This window comes from Falco peregrinus, chromosome 6 (genome assembly GCF_023634155.1).
Source record: "Falco peregrinus isolate bFalPer1 chromosome 6, bFalPer1.pri, whole genome shotgun sequence".
Taxonomy (NCBI): domain Eukaryota; kingdom Metazoa; phylum Chordata; class Aves; order Falconiformes; family Falconidae; genus Falco; species Falco peregrinus.
Window position 1 is genome coordinate 86888675 of NC_073726.1, and position 26976 is coordinate 86915650.

A 26976-nucleotide genomic window follows, 5' to 3' on the forward strand; every position below is an offset into this window, starting at 1 on the left:
ATGTGTCTTTGTGGTTAAAGACATGCAGATGCTGTAGGAGTCCTACCACAGAAAGGTGGCTCCAAAAGACCTGGTTTCTCAGGAAGATTCCAGTGCTTAGATTTTAAATCACCCAGAAGAGTGATTGCCAAAGTCCAAGTATAGAAAGGCCACACTAGATACACGTCTTTGCTCACATCCCTTTTTTGTAAAAAAAAAAAAACTTTACTAGATGATAAGAATTTTTAAAGAATTCAGAAAGACTTATGTTCCTGCTGAAGTACAAGAGAAGGTAAATTCTCATTTTAAAAGAGCCAGCTGAGAGTTATCCTAGATTGATTCAGGTTTGAGTTTGGTGAAGCACTACCAGTTCACAAGAGAAAAGCTGATCTGTAACTAAACCTGACTTAATATAGTCTTGTCCTTTAAGGCCTTTCCGCACATCCACTTTGATTTCCTTTCAAAAAATTTCTTCAGTGACTAATACATTATCATCCCTCCTCAAAAAGGGAGAAATATACACATCAATAAATCAGTTTACATACCAACACTTCCAGGGATTTGAGCTGCATCAACTTCTTCTCAGTGTTCATAAGCCTGTGTTCAGGGACTCTGTAGTTAGTGGCAGTCTTCAGCATATAACACCCCATATTTTCCTGTGCTTCTTTGATATCCTCAACATCTTTGGGATTCTCATAGTCACCACTAGGTTTGCTCTTGTATCTGGTAGGTACAAAACAAAGCTGAACTTTTAAGACAGAAAACATACAGATGAACAAACAGGGTAATTTCATACCTTCTGATTTACTCAGGAAGGCTTGGGAGGCGAGCTAGGGATCAAAAACCACACACCTCTTTCAGAAAAGAACGGTTACTTTGGGAAGAACATCACTGCACATTTGAATGAAAACCTCAGATAATTTTTTTTGCCCCCAAGAACTCTTATGACATAGCTCTGCCATGGGACAGGTTAAACCTTTACACTCGGACCAAGTTCTGGGGTTAGTGAGTACATGCTGCGCTCAATCTCAGGGAGCTGCGTGTCAACACTCCACCAGCCCATAGCACAGAATACCTGATCCTACTTTATATCATTAAACACTTAATAACCTTCTCAAAAAATGAAGAATAACCTTGTATTCTGACTCTACATTGGTCCCATTGCCTGTCATTCATCTCCTAATGAAGATATTCTGTACTTCCATGAGCATTCGAGATGTCTTGTCCCCCTCTCTTGCCTCTCAAAATAAAGGCCAGCGTGGAGCGTGAAGGTATGTCACCAACACTCATATAACGGCCATGATGTCAGCACCACTGACCCAACCCAGCTGTTACAGCATCTGCTCTGTGTGGTGCAGGCAGGGTTAACAGAGTTGACTGCAATGGTCTAGGTGTCCCTTAGTCATGATTGATTTAGACACCTTTTACTCCCTATCCGAAGATGCAGCTACCTAGGTGAATTCAAGTTTTTTAATGTTTTAGAATAACCATAGAAAATAACTGAAAGATTTTATTGCTCTCTTGAGACTCAGAGATACATAAAAACTCATCTATTTTAATTACAACCATTAGGAATATAAAAAACTAGGCAGAGAGATTATAGTGCCATACAACGGCTAAACAGCATTACTTGACCTCAGACAAGAAGCAGAACTTAAAGGCCATAGAGTCCAGTTCGAGACTCACAATTCATCCCACTCTGCCTTCCTCTTCATGATCTTAGCTTTCATCGTGTCAGATTTCTCAACAATTTTTCTGATTTGCTCATGTTTCCTTTCTATATAATGTGTGGTTGGCTTTCGGACCTCTGACGTTTTCAGCTTTTCAGCTTCGCCCTCAAAAATTCCAGTATCTAGACCAAAAAACAATAATGAAGCTGTAAACACCATGCAGCACAGTGTAGTCCCAACTCTTGTAGAGCTAGTGTCAATCAGTGGAGTTCCACTGTAGTGGATATTCTCAATGTATTCAGGCTCCCTGACTTGACTTTTAGCCACATTCTACCCATGGAGTTGACAGACAAATGCTGACATTAACCTAAACACAGAAAACTATGTTTTACTATGTATGTAACATAGTAACATGTGTTACTATGTACATAGATACTGAAAAAACATACCACAGTTACATTTATTTACCTGTGTACCTAAAGAAATTATAATTCTTTTAGCTTTGAGTCAGGAAAACAAACTGACATGAAAGACGGAAATCATATTGCTGATAAGATTTAAATGGTCACCATTAGCCCTGTGCATATGCCTTGTCTCGGGTGTGACAATCTCCCTATTTTCTGCTTGTTTCCGTGCTTGTTCAAGTACTGTCCTCTTCCATGATAGACGTTCCTTATCTTGGTAGCATTCCTCAGACATTGCTGGAAGTCTGTAGGTGGAAATCTGATGATTGCTTTGAATAGCGTGAACAACAGTGTCAAATGCCAATGAATCCCGAAACCTGAAAAGCCAAATTAGACAAAACTACCAGATGTCAGTAGACACAACCTACCATTTTGCCTTAACCAAAAGGACATGAATAATGTAGTTCACTTATTGCACATACAACCATTACATGTAAATTCACAAGTCAGTAAGTAATAGCATGATGGTATCTGATGCTATCTATTGACTTCTATCCAAGCTAGCAATAGACATGCTCAAAAATAAACATATTAAGACCTCTCCCAATATTGAAACTTACATCAGGTTCTTCATGAGGATATTTTTCATCTTCCATTAAGGACTGATCAAAACATGCTCATTCAAGTCTTTTTCCCAGTCACACACTCTGTATGCCTACGGTGTTCTTGTTACCGTGTATTATTTCTGTTGTGTCTTTATTTTTAGGAATTCATCTTTTGCTGTATACTTAGATTTCAGAAAACCAACCAAAAAAGCACCTCACACTTTAACTTGCATTTTTGAGGAAGTTCATTTCATAACTTCAAACTGTAGAGGGTACATTGTGTTAGCAATGACACTAAAATACCTGACAGACATGTAACGTGCCTGAAAAACAGGGTTCCTTTTACAGGTTGTTCTTCAAAGTTTCAGTATGAGATCTTGGCTCTTACTAAACTTACTGGAAAAAAACCAAGCAAACCTAGCCTCAAAAAAAACCTCAACTCCAGTTTTCTTTAAAAAGACATGAATCAGAATAAAGCTACTTCCTTAATTTGAATATCTGAGTTTTACCAAACGTTCAAAAGTAGTAATTACACCCAAATGTTAATATATAATCTTGCATATGTTCCAAGTGAAATAAGACAGAATCATAACAGAATAGAAGACATATTGATTAGGGGCGGGGGGGGGGGGGGCAGGGGGAAATCACATCATTTTTCCCTGTGGCAGGTACAACTTTGTAAATTATAAGCCCCATGCAAGGTCAGAGGGCTAAGTGGAAGAAAAGTGGTACTTACTGATTTCGTAGTTTCTGCAGTCCAATCAAGTGTTTCTCATGCTCCCAAGCCAGCTCCTTTTGCACTAACTGGATTCTCTGTGCTGTCTGCCTATTTAGCTCCTCAGAGAACCTAGGGTCCATCTCAAACTGCTGCAGAAAGGCAGAAAGACAGAAAAAACAGCATCACATATTATATATTTTGGTAATTAATATTTTTGCCCAGGTGCCAGAGTTCCATGCACTTCAACATAATCCTTTATTTCAGGAGTTGTTCAGATTCCTACAGAGAACCACATTTTTCCCACATGCTTCTTAAATAGCACAAATCATCAGCTGTGATTCAGAAGTCCCAGCAAATTATATATTCATAGAACTACCTTAATCCAAAGGGTTGGACATCTTTGGCCCCAACACATCAGGTAACACATTTTAGAAGATGCCTCTAAAGGTAAATGACCCTTATAAAAACCAGATGTACCTCTCTGTGCAGCTGCATGTGCTCGGGCAACTCCTGATTCTTTTGAAGAAGGAAAAGAAACTCATGCCTCAGTGCAATTAACTCTTCTCTTTTCTTGTGTTTTTTCTCTTCAGCTTCCTTCATTATTCGTTCATAGTCCTTTTTCTGCTTGACTTCCTCAATGCTGAAAATGCATGAAAAAAGTAAACTGTTATCTCAACAGAAGAGGAAAGATTACAGTTTATGTAACCTTTTAGGTTTCCTTGACAGCCTTAAACTCCCAGTAAACTCAATGGCTCGTAAGGTAACTTAGAAAGGAATCATCTTCCTGTATATTTATTTGTACAGTCCTAATGTCATGGGGCTCTGACCCTGATCATGTGTTGTCTCTGTAGTCTGAAGTTAAGTAAGTCTCAGAATACCATATTTGAGTTACTGCCACAGAAAATTAGATTAAATGGAGGGAAAGGCTGAAAAAACCTTTGTGCATAGCAAGGAAATTACCCAAACGCAGGGTGATCAACTTCTCCCTCCTGTTAGGAGGCAAAAAGAAATACATGGTCTGAAGAACAAGCTACCAACACTTGAAAATCTCTTTCATCATTATCCAAGCATCTCTTACTTGTAGGCGTTAGGATCCTCAATGTCTTCAGTAGCCTTCTTCTCAAGATCACTCTGGAATAAAAATGTTACCTTGCGTTTAAACAAGCAATAATAATTTCAAAAGAGAATAAAGCTTTTACAAACATTAAGACAGAGCTCCCATTGCCTTTCACAAAACCAAAAGAAACCTTCATGATCAGTATTGCTAAAGGGGCCTTAAATGTTAGGTTTTAATGTTTCAAGAAGAAAAAGCAATGAAGTTGGTTTATGTGTAAAAGAACTAGCAAAGCACAGGTCTTAGGGACAGAGGACACAATCCTATATCCTCCCCACCAACGCTAACCGTAATAGTGTTGCTTGTCCTAACTTCACTCTGTCCCATAACATTTCTGGTTCTCTACCCACCAAACCCAATTCTCTTGTCAAGAGACAACATATCCTGGGCTGATTCCAAGTTACGTGTGTAATTAATCTGGTTTGCTTCTGCTGACTACGTAATGGGTTCACAATTATTAGCTGTGAAGAATGACAGATGGATGGACACTGCAGTCGCACAAGCCTCATTTCCCTAGGCAATCATGTGCAAAAAAAAAAAAAAAAAAAAAAGAGGGAGGGCCTCTCACCCTGCAGTGAATACAGTCATACTAAATTGATCTGTAATTTAACTCAATTAGCTTCAGCAGAATTGTATTTGATTCTCTAAGAATCTCATTAAGTTTAATGAAGATGGAATATTTAAAATCTTCCACATGACTTAAAACTAGAATACTTAATGAAGATATACTTTGATAAGGGAAAAACTCTATTACGATGGTCATTAAGCAATGTTGCTAGCCTGAACAATAGAAATTAACCATAAAGATCTTTATATAGAGCTACTTACATACTCAAAATGATAGAACTGTATATATGCTTTATAATTGTATATTAATCACTACTTGTAATAGTGGAGCTAGCAAGGCTCTGGTATCACAGGTTCCAATCACTCAATTTAAGAAGATAATTTTGGGTCTATTCTCAGTGCTATATATGCTTGTGATACTGGTAAAGAATTCCAACTAGTCAAGAACAATTTAACTAAATGACCAAAATCACAAATTCCTCTCAGTCTCCTTCATCAAGCATGTTCCAAAATGTAGTTACCAGCTAACATTAAAAAAAATATTCAACTTTCAATTATTTTTATGTTGAACTTTCAAGACTTTTAAACTGTACTGAATGCATACCTGCTCAAAAACCCCTTGTGCGTGATAGCACTTCTTTACTCAACAGGTCTCGCTTCTTCTTTCAGGTTATATTTGTTTAATTCAGGTGCTCAAGATTTTTAAAAAAATTCTAAAAAGTCTGAATGTTTTCAGTAGGGAACCTGACACCTCTATCTTCTGTATTATCAGTAGAACTGTTACTGAATGTCATCTGTTCAAACGTGCTACAGGTGATGAGCTCTACAGTGATTACAGGACATCTGTAAAATCATTACTGCTAATGCTATCCAAACGTGAAACAGCAACGGGATCAGCATCACACTGTGCTATGTTGCAAATTCAAAAAAATCCAACTTGTGAATTGTATATGAATGGTACTAGATGCACTGAGAAACTCACATTTCATATTCTCTAACATTATTTCTAGAATGCCCATCTAGAGCAGAATCATACTTTACTGGAATTAAATCCAAGACAGGTTTAAGTATGACAAATTTTCGTGGTTCTTTCATTCTAGGAACGTACCTGACTACACCTTTGAGTGGGACAAGACTTGCAGAATATTACATATGAACAGCGTATTCTATGTTTATTTGGAGAAATACGCAAAACAGTGAGAAGGAACAATGCAGTCATAGTGTCTGTTCATTAGGGAAATGTTTTGCAAGAGCCATTCTTCCAAATTTTTTAGAAAACTTCAGCTTTTGCTGTGAAAGATGTATGATGCAAATAGTTGAACTGCATTTTGCCCATCCGCAGTAGTTTCACAGTAAATAGGCCAAATTCAGTGAAAGACTGTAGTGACTTACCCTAGGAGAAGGGATTTTGGCTTTTAGCTCTTTGTGAACATCCTCTGGAGACAAGATGTTGAAGGCAAAAATGTTTCCATCTCCACCACAGGTAATCAGAAACCTATCGTCATGACTAGAACAGATCCCCCGGATCTGGCCATAATCATTGTCATGTACATTGAGGCACCAGTATTCCTTCAGGGTATTCACTGAGAGGTCTTTATCCTGAAGAGGATAAACCCGCAATGCGCCATTCTGCATCCCACAGAACATCAGTAATCTGCTGGGACTGTCAAATAAGCAACAAGAAACACTAAGAGCCAGCAACTTGCAACAACTCAGGCCACAACTTAAAACATGATACTTGAAAAGAGCTAATAAGCTTAATAAATGTAGCTTTCCCAAGTCCGTAAGCTGGAAACAAAGTATTTGGACCATTTAAACTATATGTGATACTGCTACAAAATGTTTTTCAGCGAACTGGCTGCTCAGCAATGTTCCAGCACCTGCTGGGTATCATGGAACTGGTCTCAGTCCTGAATTGGGAAGGGTAGCAGACACCAAGTTCTAAGCTAGAAAAGCAAGTTTCCCCTCCCTTTTCTCCATCTAGTACAGATGGTGGTGAATGCAGTAGACTAAGGGCTGAACTAAATCTGCCTCTTTAGATGCAGAACGTGCCTAGCCTTACAGGCAACCTAATACTGGGAGTCTGAAAACAGTTCACCATTTTCATTCATACAGTTCACAAAATGTCCTGAGAAGCCTGTATTCTTTGCACAAGAAGGAGGGAGGGCCATGTTCTCCTCAAGGGCTGTGTCTTCTTTGCTAACTATGAAAAAGAAATGCTGCTCTGGTGATCCAAATTTGCAGAGACTTCTAATGGTTCTCCTGGAATTCTAAAATCTAGGATGTTTGAGTCCTAATCAGTCTTTAAATAGAAACCAGACATTTTCATCTTTGAAGGGCTTTTTAAACTATTCTGTCAGACACAGTGCCAATTGTGTCCATTAGGAATTTTAGGTGAAACTCAGTGCCAGGAAAACCAGAGTTCCTGCATACTGGAGTTGAGTCACAATTAAAAAAGGGCAAAGCAGTGTACCCTCCTCCCTTACAAGTTTTTTTTCTTGGATGTCAATTTCATCAAGCTTTATCACAAAGCTATCTGCTACACTACAGTGTTTTACCAGAAGGAGATTTGGTGGATGGGATTGTCGTCAGTGTCCTCAATAGGAATCACCTCAAACGGTTCATCTTTCCTGTTTTCAGGGTCTTCTTGGAGATCATGTGAGAACTCACAATGATAGAGGAACCCTGAGTCATACCCACCCTGAAGAAGAGAAGGAACATAAAATGGTGACAAAAGAATACTGAAGCAGCTGACCAGGTACATGCAGTTTTCAGAATTCTTCCTTTCTTAAAGATCTACAATAGGTTAGAAAATGTTACTTCCAAACATCTAGAGATTCTATTTACCCACAGAGAAAAATCTGTCATAATTACTGGCATTACAAGCCATCCTACCAATGTGTTAGGATTCTACCTTCTGCTTGTGAGGGAACAGCTTAGTATTTGTGCCCATTCAGGCATCACCAAGAAGCATACCTATTGGAAATTTCCGGAACAATGTGAATTGGAGTGACACTACTTAATCACAAAGATCCCTGAAGCTATCAAGTATGAAGGGAATTCCATGTCCTAGAGATGACAGGTTTCAAATAATCAATTTTCCAAGCCACCCAGATGTGAAGGGAAAGTTGTCACATCTTGTACTCCCATCAACATGAAATAAAAATCGATTTACCAAGGAAAGCAGAAATTTTCCTGGTGCTGAATAAAACCCACAGAGGATGGGACTGGGCTCCTCCGGTATGTAGAGAGGTGGCAATGGCTCTTCTTCTTCAGGTTCCTCTTCAGGTTCTTCTTCTTTTACCTCCTTTCCCATCTCTTGTTGCTGCTTTATCCATTCAAGTTTTGCTTTCTCCTTCTCCTGCTTTTTTTTCTCTCTCAGTGTGATCTCCTCTTCCAGCTATCACAAGAAGCAGAGAAACACAGAGACATGAAACCAAGGCATTCCATCCATTACTCCCTGAAAGTCTCAAATGAAATCCAAGGTGGTCCTGGCATTATATATACAGAATATCTAGAGAAATCTCTTTTTCCATCAACTATCAACCAGACTTCATGGAAGTCTCCAGTGGAAAGCCCCCGTTTCCCTCCTCCAAAGTATTTTAGCTCATGGTCCTTTGAGACAGAAACCATCCTGCATGAAAAGCAGGCTTTAGCATTTCCTCAGAGAGATTACTGCCAATATTAACCACTATTACCATAATATTTCTGCAGAACTCGTAAGCCCTGTGCCCTGCCTGCCCAGGAGAAAGAAAAGCACTGCAAAGTTGAACTCAAGTTCCCAAGTTCTACTGCATCATTGATGTAGAGTAAAAGGGAGAAGCTGTAATGGACTTTAATTCTCCTAAACGATGAAGGGGAGACATTTGCAGATTTAGAAAACCTTTAAAAACCCTTTTCCATGCAAGTCTACCTTAGCATAACCAAACATCAAACATTCTCTAAAACAGAATCTTCTTTAAAAGGATATTAGATAGCAAATCATAGAGAAAGATCTGGAAAGGATCTCAAAAGAGCATTCATTTGCCTGAAAGCAGAATTGGCTAAAGCTTAAATATTATCAGTTGACGTTTGCCTGATCTACCTTTTAAAAATCTCCTGCTATGGGGACTCTACACTATGTAAACTATTTTAGGGCTTCACCACCCTTACTGTTAGAAATCTTGCCTTACATCTAACCTAAAACATCCTTGTTGCAACTTACTAATTACTGATGTACGCCTAGAGGAAAAAGAGAGCAATTAATATTCTTTCTCTTTGCAGAAAACTTTTCTGTTTTTAAAGATTTATAGTGTCTCCCAACAATATTCTTCTCTTTTGAGTAAAAAAACAAAACCACCCCAACAAAAGTCCACACACATTCTTTCAGTCTTTCCTTACGTATGTATGATAGCTTTGTGATGTTTCTTGTGGTTCTTCCTGTCAGAAAACCACTGAGAAATTTTTCGCCTGAAAGCTGACTTCCTTCCAGTTGTCACAAGAAATGAAGCTTTGCCTGACATTCGGTAAGGCACCACTCAGAAGACAGAAGAGTTAACAGAGAAAGCAGAGAAATCACAGGTTAAGAACAGAACCAGAGAGGCTGTTGGACTGTGTTGGATTGAACATGGGACTGAGAGCCTGCTCACTGGAGTTCTGCTCCTGAGCCTAACATCAGCTTGCTTTTTAATTTCACAAAATTAAGTACAGCTGGGAGTTAGCACAAGTCTTTTCCTTTGGCCCTGCTTATCTTCTAAAATGCTAGTTGTCATTCAGAAATTAAAAAAACACACCTTTAAAGTTATTATAATATTTTTAAAAAATTAAAAATATATATAATTGTTGGGGAGAAAAAAAAAAAAAGGCGTTTCATGTTTGCCTCAAAGTGACCACATGGGTGTTTTATGACTGTTCAAAGGAATTTCCGACAGGGCTAACATCAACCACAAGAAACACGCTCTGTGAAAATTAGCGAAATGAAAATATTCTGAGAACTAATGCACTACACTAGCTTTCCCTTTCACTAATGCTATCTTCTGATTATAATCAAAATAGACATCATGCTTTCAGTGTGATTTGAATAAACAAACAACAACTTGCAATTTCAGACGTTGAAACTCAGCCACAAATGGACTCTACCTGGCCTACACCTTCAAGAAACTTAGCAAACGTCCTGTGATGCAATACAGGGACTAGAAACCTTTTTGTGTACTTTGTCCTCTGGCACAATGTAAAGCATGAAATTCTGCTACAGGGGAGTTCTTTACCTTGATTCGGGATTTAATACTACAAAAACGGAAGTACTGCGTTGGCAAGTTTTTTATTTGGTAGGTGGACACTGTATCCTGTTCCTCAGGGGAAGGGGCAGGAACCTGGAGAACAAAGCCATTCTCACAAAGGATAAGCAGCGTCCTTTTCACCTAGACAAAAACACAAAAAATACAACTATAGGGCAGATGTATACATGGAATTTTGAGCGAAATGGGAGAAGGTTAGTCAGAAGATGCATAGGCACAAAACCAAGCTCCAGCCAGGAGGCACTAACTCTAACTCTGCTCTTATTTAAATGGACATCAGAAATCAGTGAGCTTCTTTTATGCTGTGTATGTTAGGCAAAGCTAAGGAACTGAAGAATTCCTTGCCGTATAGAAAACAGCTATCACTCTGAACTGCCTAGCTTGGAAGCAGCATGATGAAATTTGGGGAGTTTGGTTAAATTAAAGAATGGTTCTGACCCAAGAGTTAGGAGCTGAGGTTTTGGTTTGATAATTGTTTGAAAGTTCATATGTTTCTGCACTAATATATCCCTTGTATCTCCATGACTGGGCTCAGAATCTTGCCAAATGCTTTTTAGCTTTGAGTGAGTCTGTTCTTTGCTGGTACCTGCCAGGCCCTTTAAAATGCAATGTTAGGAAGAATAGGTGAGGTGTGGGTAGTAATTATTTATTGTTCTGAGATTTTAAAAGGCAAATCTGTATTAGTTTCAATTTTCATAAACTACCTGAAGAATCGAAAGAGGGTTATTTTACCTGACCTGTCACTAAAAACATGCAAAGAGGGTATATTTGAGTTGCGATGGAAACCTTAACTACGAATTATACGGTTCTTGTGTCTATAAAATCTCAGCCTTACAAATGCATTAACTAAGTGTACAGTATTTAATCACCAAGGTGCTTCTTTTTAAAGAGAAAAAAAAAGTAGCATAACACTCAGATGCTTGTACTATGTTTAGTAAGTGTTCACATCTAGCAGTGGAGACCTGATACTGGTAGACAAAATTACTCAGGCAGAATCTAACGTATCAAAGACATGCAGAGTGCTTTTTAGTAAGTAGGAGTACCTTGCCCTCAAGGAAAGGACTCAAAATGTAACTGTCAGATCAAGATCTGTCATTTCTGCAGTAAGTTAGAGTTCATACCAACAAAAGTCCTTTTGCCAGCAGAGTTCTTATCAGTTCCCATGAACAAGCAATAGCAGCTACACTTTGCCACTGTGCGCCAGTATAAAGTAGCTTGCTGGCCACTTTGTCAGCATCTAAATATAACGAACAATCTCCTCTCTAAATAATACCAGACTAACCACAATTTCAGATGTTACTCTAACCTTATAAAACGTTTTAAATATTAGCAAGAATCTATTTGAATATGTCACTGACACACTTCAAACAGAGTATGAATTCCAAGAGGCACCCAAAAGCTTTCTTAATGTGGTCTGAAAACTTTGTGAAAGCCCGTTTTAATATAGGCAAGAGGCACAGGCAATAATGCTCACATACCTCTTTTATTAAAGAAGACTAAGACCTTCCAAAAGCTAAGGCAGAAGTTTGTTTCTTCAAGGCAGGAACTGGAAAAGCTGAGCAAAATTTTGTGGTTTGCATGCTTCTGTTCTTTATTATCCAAAGTCCAAAATATGTCCAAAGCGACTAAACCAAAGATACAGCTACACAGAACCTATCCGTCATGCTGAAGCGTCACGAAGAATAAAGTAGCAAAGCATCTTTTCCATTGTCTATAGAGAACATGGCTAGGGTCATGGATCTTCATCTATTTACAATGGAAGTTCTTTTCAAAATGACATTTTAACACTGTAGGGAAGGAAAGAAAACAAACATGCATTACTCACATGAGAAGGTGGAGACCACTGTAATGCCTGCACAGGCCCAGGAACACAGATGAATCCAATTGGCTCATATTTATCTCCAACAGCAAAAAAGAAAACAGTTTTGTCTTTACTCTGATGAAAAAAAAAACCAACCAAAAAACCAAAGATGATGACTGGGTCAAAGCTAACCAAAAATTCAAAACACTGTAGGTACTTTATGACATAAACACAAACTTCCAATGTTTAATGTTTTGTGGCTCAACAGGGGGACTTACAAGTGCCTTGGAACTTAGAATTTGATTTCCATGATGATTACAGGGAGGAAATAAAAACCCTGCCCAACTTCCTACAGGGCCTTGAGTGCACCACTTAACTGCCCTGATGGGCCTCACCTGACATCCCTAGCCATGTGTTTTCTGCCTTCTGCTCCAGGAGCTCCTTTAATGCTCAGGCTCAGGCCTGTTTTTTTTCAGATAAGACAGCACAGGCTGATTTCCTCAAATAACATGAAAATCCGGAACGGGTGCACAACTGATGTATGGCAGTTTAAATCCTGCATTAAGTGAAATGCATGGTGATTCAGCTCAAGGAATGTGTAACTGCAAATGCACTGACCACGGCTAAGGGCTAGCTTTTAAAAGGATATACCACATTGACTGGAAATCATCTCAAAGACTAGCATGTACGCTGACAAAGACACCAGACAAACTGACTGGTTGATCCTGCTGTAAGGTCAAGCCGTGCTGGGGAGCAGCTGGAATGTTGCCAAGGTGGTGCATGAACCTTGGCGTACGAATTCTTTTACTAATTCCAAGACACTACTAAACTAGTTCCAAAATGAACCAAATCCATCTTCAAAGGGGATTACAGAAACCACACTGAGCAGTCCAGTAATTCACAAAATTAATTGTAGGGATTGCGTGGTTGCTTTCCTTCAGGAAAACCAATGTGAGTGCAAACAGAGCCTTCTCTTCCCCCAGCACCGCAGAGAATTACAAGAAGCGATCAACAGCAATAACAGAAGTATAATTGTGTCGTCAGTAAAGAAACTTTACCTTATCTTACCTTATCTCTTTAAATAATCTCTACATTTGTGGCTTAATAAAAATAAACAAAAGAAGTGGCACGTACCCCTGTGGCAAGCACATCTCCATTTCGTTCGTATGCCAAGGCTGTAACTGCAGCGGCGTGAGGTTTGAAAGCCTGTTTCAGACTTATCTCTGCATTCTCTGTATTGGTCTGTCCTGCAAGAACAGGCAGTCCTTTGGGATCGTAAACTTCAATTATGCGGACAACACCATCTTCAAACCCCACAGCAATTAGACCTCCTTCAGGATTTACCTTTGAGTGGAAAAATGAAGAAAAAAAAATCACAGTGTACATCTGAGAGTTTAGAATAAGAATCTGTACGGCACACACTGTGGTGTTAAACCTGTAACTCATCTTACATGGCGGTGTTGCTAAAGCACAAAGAATCTTTCATACATGGGAAATGTGGTTTATTCTCTCTAATATGCTACCATAAAGGGAGTGGGAGAACTGGGGGTTATTTGGTTTGGATTGTTTGGGGGTTTTTTACTGATAAAATGTCACTGAGACTGTAAATATTAATGACAATGTGGTTGTAATGTCTGAGGAAGAGGTAATTCATACTGATATACAGCACTTAAGCAGAAGAGTTAGAACTCAAAAAAGGAATTACTACATTACCCTGAATATAATATTGGGCATTGAATGTGGGTATGATTTTTGAAGAGGTGACGGCACAGACTTGGGTCTGGCTGACTCCATGTAAAATACAGTTGTCAATAGCTACTTGAGATGGAAAAAGGAGGCTATGGAGTCTTTACCATAGGCCCTGTAGGTAAGCCAATTGCTAACAATGTAGACAGGCTTATATTGTGAGAGAGAAGAGTGAGCAGAAACAGGCCTGTGTGGTAGCTGAATCTTGCTGGACTTGCAGGTTTGCTAATATTAGCCATACATGGTAGTGTCTTGAAAGGGATTTACAAGCTGAGCCAGCTCCAGACATGGCACTGATCAATATTAATGCACACCAGAAATGAGACCAGAATGAGAACTGCTGTGTAAAGAGATGAGAGTGAATGGATAAGCTCTGTGAGCGTTGGGCAAAAAGTATAATCTTTGTTATGAAAAAGTTTATTGTTCCTGAAAGGAGCTGAGGGTAACTGTCTTCCCGTTGTCTGGGGAGATTTGCCTGTGACGTCTTAAGTTAAAAAGCCCCTCTGTAATAAACAGGGGTACAATAGCATTGCTCAGTAAATGACTAACAGGAGTCACTCATGGACCCCAAATTTATGGCTCTGTGTTTAACTCCATTGATTCCGTATCTTTTCTCTACTAGGCAGCCAGCACTCCAGATGTGGCCTTCCCAGTGCTGAGGAAAGGGGAAGGAACACCTCGCACAACCCGATGGTAACACCCTTCCTAAGGCGTTGGGTCCCAGGATGCTGTTGGACTTCTCTGGGTGCATTGCTAGCTCATGGTCAGCTCGGTGTCCCCCAGGATCCCAAGATCCTTCTCTGCAGAACTGTGTTCCAGCTGGTAGGCCCCCTGGCAGTACTGCTGCCTGGGGTTATCCCTACTCAGATGCAGGACTTTGCATTTTCCCTTGCTGAATTTTATGAGATTCTTCTCAGCCCAATTCTCCAGCCTGTCCAGATCCCCCTGAATGGCAGCCCAACCCTCTAGAGTACCAGCCACTCCTCAGTTTTGTATCATCTGCAAACTTGCTGAGGATGCACTCTGTTCCAGTGTCCAGGTAATTAATGAAGAATATTGGCACCATAATAACCCCTAGGGTACTCCGCTAGAGACTCGCCTCTAAGTGGACTTTGTGCTGCTGACCACTACTCTCCAGGGCCCAGCCATTTGGGCAGTCTTAAATCTATGTCACTGTTCACTTATCTAACCTGTACATTGCTAGCTTGTCCATGAGGATATTCTGCTATACAGATGCTTCAAATATGTCGAATGAAATTCTCTTGAATTAATAGTGCAGACTTTTCAAATACATTTGAGCACCTTAAGCTATGTGTAAGTATCTAATGAGATTTTAAATGCAGCAAGGTAGACTAAGTACCCTTGATTTTTCTGGCTGTGTTTAGTACCAATTTTTGTAAAACTGAACTGAGCCAGTTTTCTAATGCTGTACAATTTATTGTGGCTGTCAGCTTATCTCTTGAATGTATAGATCATCACGTAAGAGCATCCCTGAAAGTCTGCATGGCCAGAATTACAGTTACAAGAGCACTGTCCCAGTGCTACCCTCACCTTGGAAATTCAAGTAAGCACTTTCCTCCATAAATCTGCTTATAATTAATCCACCAGACTTGCTATGTTTCCTCAAAAACATAACTAGACACTATTTTAATTAAAATTAGCAAATATGTCTAAAAGTGATAGACTCCACACTCCACAAATGATCAGTTCTGGCAACAATTTTTTATGATTTATCTCCAAATGTTTGTGGATGGTCTGGGCTGTCATTTCAAAATGTGTTAACTAACTCATGTTAATTGGCAGTTACTCTGCATGGGTTAAATAGAAGCTGTTACTCTATAAACTAAAACTACTTCCTGAGACTGCACACTGAGATCTGATTTTAAAATCTCAGGAAGACACAAAGTAGGATACCTGATAATTCATAGTAAAGTCAAACTGTACAGATGCTATATACATACATGCTACTCCACAAACTTTTTATATATATACATATAAACATATATATACACACACACACTACAGTAAACTCCACCATGGCCTAACACTGACTTCTTTAAGGTCTTGTATGGTGAGCAACTTTCTTGATGCTGGCAGGCTCATAGGCCCCTTACGAATTTTTGTTAGCACACTAGCAAAAACTCACAACACAAGGTGCCCACGTCAGCGCTGTTCCTCCTTGTTTAAACTTAATTTCACTCAGTTGACTGTTGCTGATGAAATCATAGATACGCACTGACCCTGTGTGGCAAGGAGACAGTAAGAATTTTATTTCTTGCAGCATCAATTACATGTAAGATTTACAGAGAAATGTCTATTTATTTGAATGAAAAGCTGGATACAATGTTATTAGCTTTTCTCTTTGAGTATCAATTGCCTGCCTGGAAAGACATGACTGAGGGTTACAGGGTACCACAGCTAGCATGGTGCTCATGAACAAAACATCAGCTTTCTTCACTCTTTAATTAAAGGCTCCCAAGAGTTGTTGGGGCTGAGGGTTGTAAAAAAAAGTCCCATGCTGACCACCATGCATAATTTTCAAGCAATCACAGAACTGTGGCATACTGTAAGGAAAATGTGTACTGACAACACAGGAAAAGATAACACGCTATTGCTTGGGATTGCCTAGGGAGAAAAATATTTAAGTGGATGAAAATGGGAGATTGTCCAAAGAAAAGCCAGTTTCACCAGAGGTGAAATTAACAGATTCTTAGACACACATATTGGCCTGCATAAAATTCCATTCCAGCTGGCATATATCCTAAGTGTCATTTGCTCAGCTGGTAGGAGTTTGTCTTCAGGCTAGAAGAGCATGTACATTGTATAATACAGACAAATGCCAAGATACTGCTGACAAGAATTGAGTTTAAGACCTTGTAGCATTTTTTGAGAAGTGTAAATGACATTGTTAATGTTCTAGCCAGGGGTTCCTCTTTAAAGCAAGATAAAGCTAACTGTGAGAGGCGTAAATTGCAAAATTTATATAAGTTTAAAAAATACGTCTATAATTACATTAGCTGTTGTTGAGAGCATGATAGCTATTGCATTTTCTAAGAAAGCCACAAATATTAATATTCACAATGACTTACACAATGCTAGAGACGTATGTAATTCCTTACAAAACAAAAATCCCAACACTTATCAGTCCAGAGCCTTGAATACATGTGCTGTTATTCAAGCCAAATGTCTCATCTTTTCAGCTGTTCCTTCAGAACGAACAGAATTTACAAAGTTTCCCATTAAAACTTCTCTTATTAAAATCCCAGGCTTTTAGGATGAAGCAGTCTTAATGCATTATTTCAAAATATTAATGATTTGTCTTAACTATTAAAGAACTGATCCCAGGAATAATAATTGTCTGTAATGTGACCTTTCAAGAGTGAATACCTAACTTCAGTTCAAAACAGAATAGTTCCAAACCAAGCATCATTCAAAAACAATAATTACAGTGGTATGAGAGGAAAGGAATAGTATACTTACGGTCGAGAGCAGTGGTGGCCATAAGGTGTGAAACGGGAGAGACACTCATAGCCTCAATTCTTCCAGAGTGGAAGGTATACAGGCACTCTGGATCACGGGTCTGCAGTGCAAAACAGAAGAACTGAAATTCTGCTGCATTCTGGACCTGCACTTAAAAGGTATTACAGCCACACCTACAGCAAACCTGAAAAATCTAGACAAGTGCTGTTCGTGTGAATAAAATTCAGCATGTATGAGGGACCTATATGCAATTCCCATGCCCCCTTTTTTTTTATTTAAATGTTCCTAGGGAGATTATCAGGAAAATTAGTGTAGGAACATTAAGCTCATTTAAAATTCCACCATTTTCTGTGTGAAAATAAAGAGAAATGCCTTTCATGAAGTGATTTCAGACTTGGAATCAGTATTTTTCAAAAAAGCTGTTGCGCTGAAGGCAAAGAAAATGGTCTCAAGCCTACGGCTTATGCTACCTGGGAAATCAATTCATCATCCAAGGAATTTTAGGTTTTGTTACACTTTTTTTTCATTAGTTTTTATAGTATGCTTTGTACATCTTTTATTTACCATAAAATTATTGGGACATAATTTTACCTGTTGCCAAAGAACTTTATTCCACTCAAAGGGATTTTTCCCATTTACTTTAATATGTTTGGGAGCAAAAATTAAATGCCCCCATTTTAACTGTGTCATCTATTTCTCCATCAAAAACATCTCCAGCAGTAACACTAATAACCAGTAGGATAAAACATGTGACGTGCATTAACCTTCTCCTTGTTTTTCCTAGTTGTTTATATAATGTAGACACAACAGTAAGGATTGTTTCAAACACCTATCTAGATAAGATATATCAATACTCCTTGAACTAATTTCTTGCATCCATGCAACTTTTATTATCAGTTCATGAGGGAAAAAAAAATCCTTTAAGGTAACCTGAATTTGGCAGCAAAATTTCAGGACTCAAAAATCAAATTATTTTTTATAACTCTGCACATCATTATAATCAATAACATTATAAAAAGGTATTTTTAAGAAAAAAAAATGTTTCGGTAGTATAATTTTCAACTGCACAGCTTTACAAAACATAAACTTAATTGCAAATGCATCCAGTATAGTTAAAGAAAGCTATTGCAAAGGAATTGAAGAAACCAGAAAAAAGAAAAAGAAAACAAACTTACCACACTTGAAAAAGTTAAATCCAGCTTCCAGATCGCTCCATTGGTGTCCTCAAGAAGAAAAAACAAAACACGTAATTTGAATATTTTCAAACTCGATTTGAATAAAATTGCCCATGGTAACTCCTTAAAAATTTCTTCATGATTATTACTGTGAAAATGAAATGACTAAATGTGGTGATGTTGGTCCTATCAGTCCTATCCATCAGTCCATGATAACAGAACTTGGACAATACCTTTTGACATTCTCCTGTTATGTAATTCTGGCTCTGAAAGCCAAAGTCTCACGTGTTACTATACACTGAAAATACAGCATAGCATAGCTCAGCTCAGTTGGAAGAGACCTACAAGGATCATCTAAGTCCAACCACCTGACCACTTCAGGGCTGACCAAAAGCTAAAGCATATTATTAAGGGCATTGTCCAAATGCCTCTTAAACACCATCAGGCATGGGGCATCAACCACCTCTCTAGGAAGCCTGTTCCTAGTGTTTGAAGGAAGAAGAAGATTTTATATTTTTGAAGATTTTATATATATATATATATATATATATATATATATATAAAGAAGAAGACTGAATTCTACCAACAAGAAATGTACTGATCTGCAATGGACTCCTGCTGTTACTTAACATCACCTCCCTCATTCCGTGCTTCTCCACAGAAATGTATGTACATGAGTGTATCTTACCTGAGCATACCAAACAGGTTGTCCACTGTCATGAACTTTTGACATGAAACTCAGGCTGACGTTCCTGCCAACATGAAGTTCATTCATAGGCTCCACCTCCAGTAACCCTGTATCATCCACCGAATCAGCAGCATCTATTATCTCAAAGTTCCACACCTTCATGGCGTTGGAAATATGAATAAAAAGGGGGTGGGGGTGGGGGTGGGGGGTAATAAGGCCAAGTTATGTTTTCATACACAATTAATATGGAAATTTGTAATTCTAAGAAACCAGAGGAGCGGAGATTCTACATGAAGAGTGTGAAACCTGTTATATCTGCCTTGCTGGTTTGAATGTAACCTAAAACAGTGAAAATTGGCAACTATTATCTGATACATTTGGGTGCAATGCAAAGTCACGTAGAAGTTCTCTGTCCAATGCTGAAACATCAGTAGCTTAAGTTCAGCCTCGGCACTAGCAGAGCTACACATGGCAGCCTTGGAACTAGAGAGAGTAAATGCTATCTGTGTCCTCTCGGCATTGCTCATACTGAGGCAGCACAGAAGAATGTGAAATCTAACACATCCATGTTCTGCTTTGCGGGATAAGGACAAGACATCATTTGGCACCCTTCTAACCGAGTGAATTTTCCTAATGGGGTAACATCGCTTTATGAAACACAACAACTACTCTAGCATGTTTGAAACCCTCCACTGTCCCATCCACAGGACAGCTTCCCGTTGATTATTTGGAGTCTTTCACATATCAGCATATACACTGTCTTCCCTTAAAGAGCAGGAAAACAAGACTTCAAAATTCTTGACAACTGACAGGTGAGATCAGAAACTGGCATATGGATACAGCAAACTTTTTTACCTTAATTTCTAGAATTATATGTTAATTTCAGAATGTTTTTTCTTGTAATTGTTCTTCTATTTCAGTATATGTATCTCTGAGATGCTAGTTAATTTGTATGTAATTTTAACATTAATAATCTGAGCTTTCAAATATTCAGAAAATTAATTTCAAATATTGCTGTAGCTTATCCTTCAATATAACAACCACTGTATTAATAGGTCTGAAAATTATAAAGATTAACAAAAACTACACACACAAAAAGTTAGAATGCAGACAAAAACAAAGCTGTTAGACTATCACTGAAAAATATTTTGATTTACAAGAGTAAAAGGTGATTTATTCACTACTATTAAACAGAGAATGTTGTGTGAACATGATCCAATTCAAACATATACACTATGGAGATGTGCTTATATTCTGTTTGTTCTAAAAATTCATCCTCAAAGAAGCTGCACTGCAAAATTGCCTCCAAAAATAAGCCCTGGTAAAGAAAAAATCCGTCACATTTACCTGCTGACCACAAATTCACACACCTAAAGGCAGAGCAGAAGAAAAACTCACCCGAATGAAGCCGTCTTTTCCAACAGTGACAAGTTCTCCCTCATCCAGAACTAACTGGCTGACAGGGCCACTGTGACAGGGCTTGTGTCCAGCTCGACAGAGCTCCACTTTAATGAGCCCCCCTTCCCAAAGCAGCAAGTTGCCCCACTCAGTCCCTGAGATAACCTTCAATGAAAATGAAGATAAGCACATAAGCACCTGCACTTAACCATGCAGAAACACTGTCATGAATCTGGTTAACATTTGTGGCTTCCTTCCATGAAAGCAATAGATCGATAGCAATCTACAGATATTTGCAAGAGAAAGTGTAAAGGGTGAGAAGATTCAACTTTTTAGCAATCTGACATAATTTACATGCACTGAAATGGTTAAAGATTAGGGCTAACAGTCTTTGTATTTCTTTACACTAATGTATTCACTAGCCCATTAGAGGAGGCTCAGCTCCAAGCCAACAGAGACATATTGTCTGGGAATTACAATACTGACCGCACTTTTCAATTATTACAAAACAAGACAGGTTTTTGGCAAATTAATGTCAATATTAGCTTATCAGAGCAGTGCATCAAGGGTCTAAATCAAAACACTTTGAAGCAAATAGCGATTCTCCAACTTACTCAGCAGACTTTGTATCAAAACCTGAGAGGGAACATAAAATCAATGAAGCTTTTTCTTACTTACCTTCCCATCAGGCAGCGCCACGTAACCTATAATGTCGGTCACTGCTGTTTTTCCAAACCTGCCCAAAGCTCCTTGTAACTTGAGACCAGTGAATGTGAGAGCCATCTTCCAGAACCTGAACATAAAAAAAAAACCCATCCCTCTCTGATACAAGGCTTCTTCAACACACTCTTCAGTCCCTCGCAGACATTGTAATAATCTTACCCGGGATGCCTCTGAGATAAAAGCCATTCAATTATTACTCTTTTTCACAGAAAGCCTTGGGTTTTTTCTTTTGAAAATGAGATAAAGCTTTGTAGCTACACAAATATTTCCTTACACTACCCCTGTGAAAAAGCTAGAAAAAGGATTTGGAATGGGCAGAATGAAGATTAAACTACTATTTATAATTTCTAAGTGTAAAATGCATAGCTACACCTTTCCAGCTGCAGCCAATGCATGTAGTTAGGGATATGCATTTTACTCATCTCCAGTGTATGATGCTCAGCCTTGTAAATCCAAGGGACTAAGGTCTTCATGGAATTTCATGCAAGCACCCCCATGAATTTCAGCTTGACTACAAAATCTCAGTGACACCGAGGTTTTATCCTAGATCTTCATGGCTATTTCTATTTAATCATTGTATTTTTATCAGTATAAAATATAACTTTATATTACTGCATTACAGAAAAAATGAATACCTACTGCAATTAGGGATGTTTCACTGTGTTGCAGGACACATCACATTTAAGACAGGTGTTGGAAAATGAGACCACATTTGGGTGAGAGGTCATGTTTACCATGTTATAAAAGCCATGTCAGAGTTTATTGATAGTTTATTGATTCAAAAGAAAGTTTATAAGAGTTTTGTCTGATTTCCATAATGTATTCTAAACCACATTTTGGGGGGCTGAAAAAGCCATTTGCTATTGCAACCAAACTATAGAACAAACCTCAGATTTTGATCTGATTCCTCTGTTAAAATTCAAAGAAACTTTAGATACGTTGTAATTTTAAAGGTATAATTTCTATTACAACAGCATCCAACTCATATCTTAAGTTTCTGCTGTGTTAACATTGAACACTAGATAAATACAGAACACACAACTAATCCCTGTCCCAAAAGTTGTGGCTTATTTTTTATTACAAAAGTATCCATGAACTTACCAGAGAAGGGCGTGCATGGAAGCCTATCTTTTGTAAAGCTTCCTTGCAGTTTTTTGGTGGTATCAGAAGGTTTCTGATCCATAACTTGGCAACCACTTTTAACGGCTGCCCAAACAGCAGATCAAGAGATCAAAGGTAGAAAGCCCAGAAGGCACAGGAGGCATATATGCTATGTTACCAGCAAGAAGGCATATATATATATATATATATATATATATATATATATATTTTATTACTTCTTTCCAGTACTTGTTGAAATTACAAGAATGGAGCCACTGGCACCAACACTCAACATCAAGCATTATCCTTTCTGGACAGCAAAAGTGTTAAAAGACTTGGTGACTGGCTGAAAGACTTCTACCTATTCTGAATTTAGAGGTTATATTTATTTATTAATTCTATTCTGTAAATGTACCTGATGTGTCCTGCCCCAGATGTAGTTAGTTGCTCCTCATTACCAGCTGAAAATGTGACCTTGTAAACATCCTGTGAAAAAGCTTTTGACCTCGACACAATCTTTTCTTGTTTCCAGTCCCAGATAGTCAGCGTGTAGTCAGGGCTGCTTCCAACACTGGCCAGCAAAGTGCCAGCATGATTGAAATCACCAAAAACATAGGCTTCCTCTGTTCCACCTGAAGAAACATACAAGCAACATTTTTTTCACTAGGTAATAGCTCTCAGTTGGCTATTCCTACTAAACAAAAGTTTCCTCCCCTGCAATAATGAAAAAGCTTGAATCCATTGTTTCCTATTCTGCTGTGAAGGACCAAAAGGTTGTATTTCCTTCTAAACTTGAAGTGACCCACTACTCCATCTGCTGGGATCTATGAACACTGGCCCATTTGTGTAAAATGAAAATAGAACTTTTTACACTACCTCGCAGTATTCTGTAGGGCCTCAGTGAAGGATACTCGTAGATGATGAGGTTTGGCTTCTTTCCTTTTTCTCCTACTGCAAAGTACTGCTTAGTAGGGTGTGCCTTGAAAAAGCAAAAGTCCCGTTGCATGCTGTAATGACACTTTTGTCTCTGTCCTACTAGTTACTGAGTTATTGTATTTACTCACTCATTAGTGATATTGCTATAAATACTAGGTTGCATTTTTCTGTGCATTTATTCTGAACAACTGCCAATCTATTGCTCAACATCAGAATGAAGCCATTATGCACATAAAATGGTAAAACCATTATGCACACAAAATGGTATATTACGCATGTAATGTGGAACCATAACTAACTGTGAAATAATTTGCTTTATTATTCATTCTTTTATTATTCCTACTTCACTCAACCCAACAGCTGCTCTCTCCACAGCAGCATTTGCATCAGCAGCCATCTACTTCAGCAGAAAAGCCATCCTCAATGGCATGGTTCTGAAGACGTAAAGACGTACTATGATTCCCCAGAAAAGGCTGCTTACAATGGGGCAGAACAGCCTGAGGCCAATATTCCAAAAGCCTTGTTCATGGGGAATGAAACTGAGAGATGGCAGAGCCATTCACAGGGTAAGATGCTTCAAATCCAGAGATAGCATTTAAGAGTCGAAACTCTCGGTAAGAGTTTACTAGAGTGAAACCAGATACATTTTCTCTTCATTTGTTTAGGACTCGATTTTCTACACTTTAACTGCAAGCAAGACTCTATACTAGTATCAGCTGTGACTAGGAAGATGAAGTGTTAAAAAAAAAAAAAAGTAAAAAAAGGGGTTGATATGAGCCAAATATTTCAATAAGCTTGTAATAGTGCTAAAAATTAATCCCAGATGGCACTTGTCCGTTCTTTAAGGTACCTGAGCCTGGGACTGAAGTATGCAGATATTTGTCCTCTGCCAATTATCAGTGGGATGAGTAGCCTACGATGCCTGGTCCACACATTCTTTAATCAATATCGTAATTTCTTATGTATACACATGTGCAACTGTAGAAATCTCCCATCAGGCAACCAAGCAAACATTTAATTTCTAGAAAATGACTAACATCCTAAAACAAGAAACAAAAGCCGTACTGTGATAAACCCAATTCCACCACCGCTGCTGCTCCGGAGATAACTCTGAGACTTAGTTTTCAGGTCCTGGAGCACCACCTGGTTGCCTGCTATATACAGCAGTGTTTGGCTATCCATCATCAGCAGGTTTACATTTCTGGTGCAGTCGTATCCAAAAGAATGTCTGGGAACAGTTCAATAAGGAAAAGATTTGATAGTAAACTTTTCTAGAAAGCCAGTAAGTGGATAGAAATGCTTAAACCAAACCTGAAACAGGAATATTGGAACTGGTGACTAAAAGCCTGATGGTAGGAAATCATTTTGTTCAGTATACAGTGAAGGTAAAATATATCAAGCCCCTATAACTGAGAGGAAGGCACAAGTGAAGACCTTCTGAAGTTCATATTCCATCCTTTCATTTCCACTACAAAGCACACCCCTTGGCTCTGCTGGATCTTTAAGGGCTGCAAGGAATTCATATTCTACCGGTGTTCTCTTTTCAAACAAAATGTAAGAAACATGCATCAGATTATTAGGAACTGTTCCACAGGGAAGAGACCAAATCAAAGAAGTGCTCAAGCTCACTTCCCTAAAAGTTTACAGGCAGACGCAGAGAAGGGAAAATCCTGTCTTCAGAAGCAACCACGTCTGCAGAGGAAACCACCAGCACATGTGAAAGTCACATACCATAGTCTATTTGACCATACCTAGCAAAGGACTTATGGTAGCTCTTAGTTGATGGGCATCACTTCCTTCATTCTACCAGTGTAGGTCTTCTGGGCAGAAGGCTAGAAATCTACCCAGCTTCTTCCTCATTTCTCCCTTAGTAGTTCTGTGAAGAATTATGAGGTACACAGCTGCTCTTCTCCTGCCCTCCCCTCAGCTTCTTGGGGAACACCAGTGTGGCTACACAGAAAGGGAGAGCTTTGCAGGGGACATTCTTAGGCTAGTCTTCAGGCTGGTCACGTCACCTTGTCCATGACCTAGTTCTACATGAGTACTTAGAACAGTAAGCATCATGTCCAGTAAGAAAAGTTTATGAGGTCAAGACAACATTTAGGATTAAATTCACCCAGAACCATAAGTGGTCAGGATTCTTATCTGTGTCTCAAGCAAAGGTATCCCAGTAATGCCACATAGGCTACTCCAAATTAAACAAGTACAATTTTAAGAACACATATTAAATATCTTTAGCTTTAAATTTTCACAGCCTCAACAGAAAGGATACTTAAGAGTAAGAAGGTTAATGGGTATCCCAGAGTCATCAGTGACAAATGGCCGTGAATATATATCTTCATACTTATAGAAGAAAGCTTCTGGGATTTTCTTTTCTACCTTCTCAGGCCTTTTTTGTGCCTCTGTGGGTACTTCACTATTATCACATTCTTCCAAATCACCTTCTGCATCTCAGAAGAGGGAACATAATGGAAATTTATATTCACCAGAAATTTTAGGCTCCTTGCTGATATTTGCACCTAACTGCAAAAGGAAAGGATTCACACATTCTTTGCCTCCTTTGACAGAGTAATAGGTGTTCCATAGCTCAAACCAGGGGTACCATGTCTTAGTAACAATTTGTCCTGAACAGTCTGTAACAAGCACTCCCTCAGGCTTTTAAAAACTTGACTGTGAATATCCAAAAATGAAGAATTTACATTCTCAAAATTTTTCGCCTTTTTTAAAAACATTCAGTTTAACACTCAAGACTTAGTTCAAGATTTGCTTGGTGTTTCGGTCTCAGCTTTAGAAACCAAATGAAGTTTAAAGTGTCTTTTTTCAGTAGGTATTGAACACACATCATTATACAAAACAATTAGTAAAAACACATACAACAGACCACCAGAAGACACCGGTGTTCTCAAAAAGGCATACTGCTAATGTGTGACCCACTGCAGCTCTTCGCTGGACTGCAGTGCAGAATACTGTCAACTTGACTTCCAACTGGTCATAAGCACTTGTTAAAAGTACTTTTCAGTTTGATACCTCAGATCAAATCCCCATTACCTATTTTGTAAGCTTTTCACCCTGTCTCGATTTTTTTCTCTCCTAGGTGTTCTATGAAAAACAATCAAAGGGGTCACAGACCAGCCATGGGAAAGAGCAAAATAAAGTACAGAAGGTAAGCCAATGGAAAGGGAGCAGAGAAACTCAGTCACTGTAACTTGATGGCACTGGCCTGAGATGTTCCTAACAGTAACAGTGAAAAAATGAAAAACTAGAAAGTAGTGGGGTTTATAAGTTCATGCCAACATCTCCCCAGTGGAAAGCAATACTCACCAATGCTCTCAGTGTCTGATTCCACTTCTTCCTCCTGTTCCTCTGGAGCTGGTGATTCCTTTGGAAAACTAGTTTTGCTTTCTTCTGCAAAGGACAATTGGTATCACACTTGTAGGTACTAATTCCTTTGACTAATTTGCTTATATATGCCATGTTAAATAAATACATAGTTCTGCAGTAGTAAAAAAAAAATCCCTTCAGTCCAACAATGGACTTCCTGCTTTTCAGCATTAATTGTAGGGAGAAGTCTGCTTTCAAAAAAATGTAATTTAAA

At 38.6% G+C, this 26976-nt stretch overlaps 1 protein-coding gene across 1 annotated transcript in view; it reads right to left on the reverse strand.

Moving 5' to 3' along the window:
* Positions 1–26976, reverse strand: part of CFAP44 (cilia and flagella associated protein 44) — a 47072-nt gene that overhangs the window by 14512 nt on the left and 5584 nt on the right. Inside the window, exons 3-25 of the mRNA XM_055808652.1 lie at positions 26703–26786; positions 25654–25825; positions 24447–24609; positions 23322–23424; positions 22861–23077; positions 21300–21414; positions 20622–20786; positions 19224–19379; positions 18536–18583; positions 17361–17460; positions 16027–16121; positions 13269–13478; positions 12159–12269; positions 10304–10456; positions 8233–8457; positions 7616–7758; positions 6450–6720; positions 4455–4507; positions 3854–4016; positions 3395–3525; positions 2219–2430; positions 1666–1831; positions 525–702 (exon numbers count right to left, since the gene is read on the reverse strand). Coding sequence (XP_055664627.1) covers positions 525–702; positions 1666–1831; positions 2219–2430; positions 3395–3525; positions 3854–4016; positions 4455–4507; positions 6450–6720; positions 7616–7758; positions 8233–8457; positions 10304–10456; positions 12159–12269; positions 13269–13478; positions 16027–16121; positions 17361–17460; positions 18536–18583; positions 19224–19379; positions 20622–20786; positions 21300–21414; positions 22861–23077; positions 23322–23424; positions 24447–24609; positions 25654–25825; positions 26703–26786 — 3434 coding nt within the window. The remainder of the gene's footprint in view (positions 1–524; positions 703–1665; positions 1832–2218; positions 2431–3394; positions 3526–3853; positions 4017–4454; positions 4508–6449; positions 6721–7615; positions 7759–8232; positions 8458–10303; positions 10457–12158; positions 12270–13268; positions 13479–16026; positions 16122–17360; positions 17461–18535; positions 18584–19223; positions 19380–20621; positions 20787–21299; positions 21415–22860; positions 23078–23321; positions 23425–24446; positions 24610–25653; positions 25826–26702; positions 26787–26976) is intronic.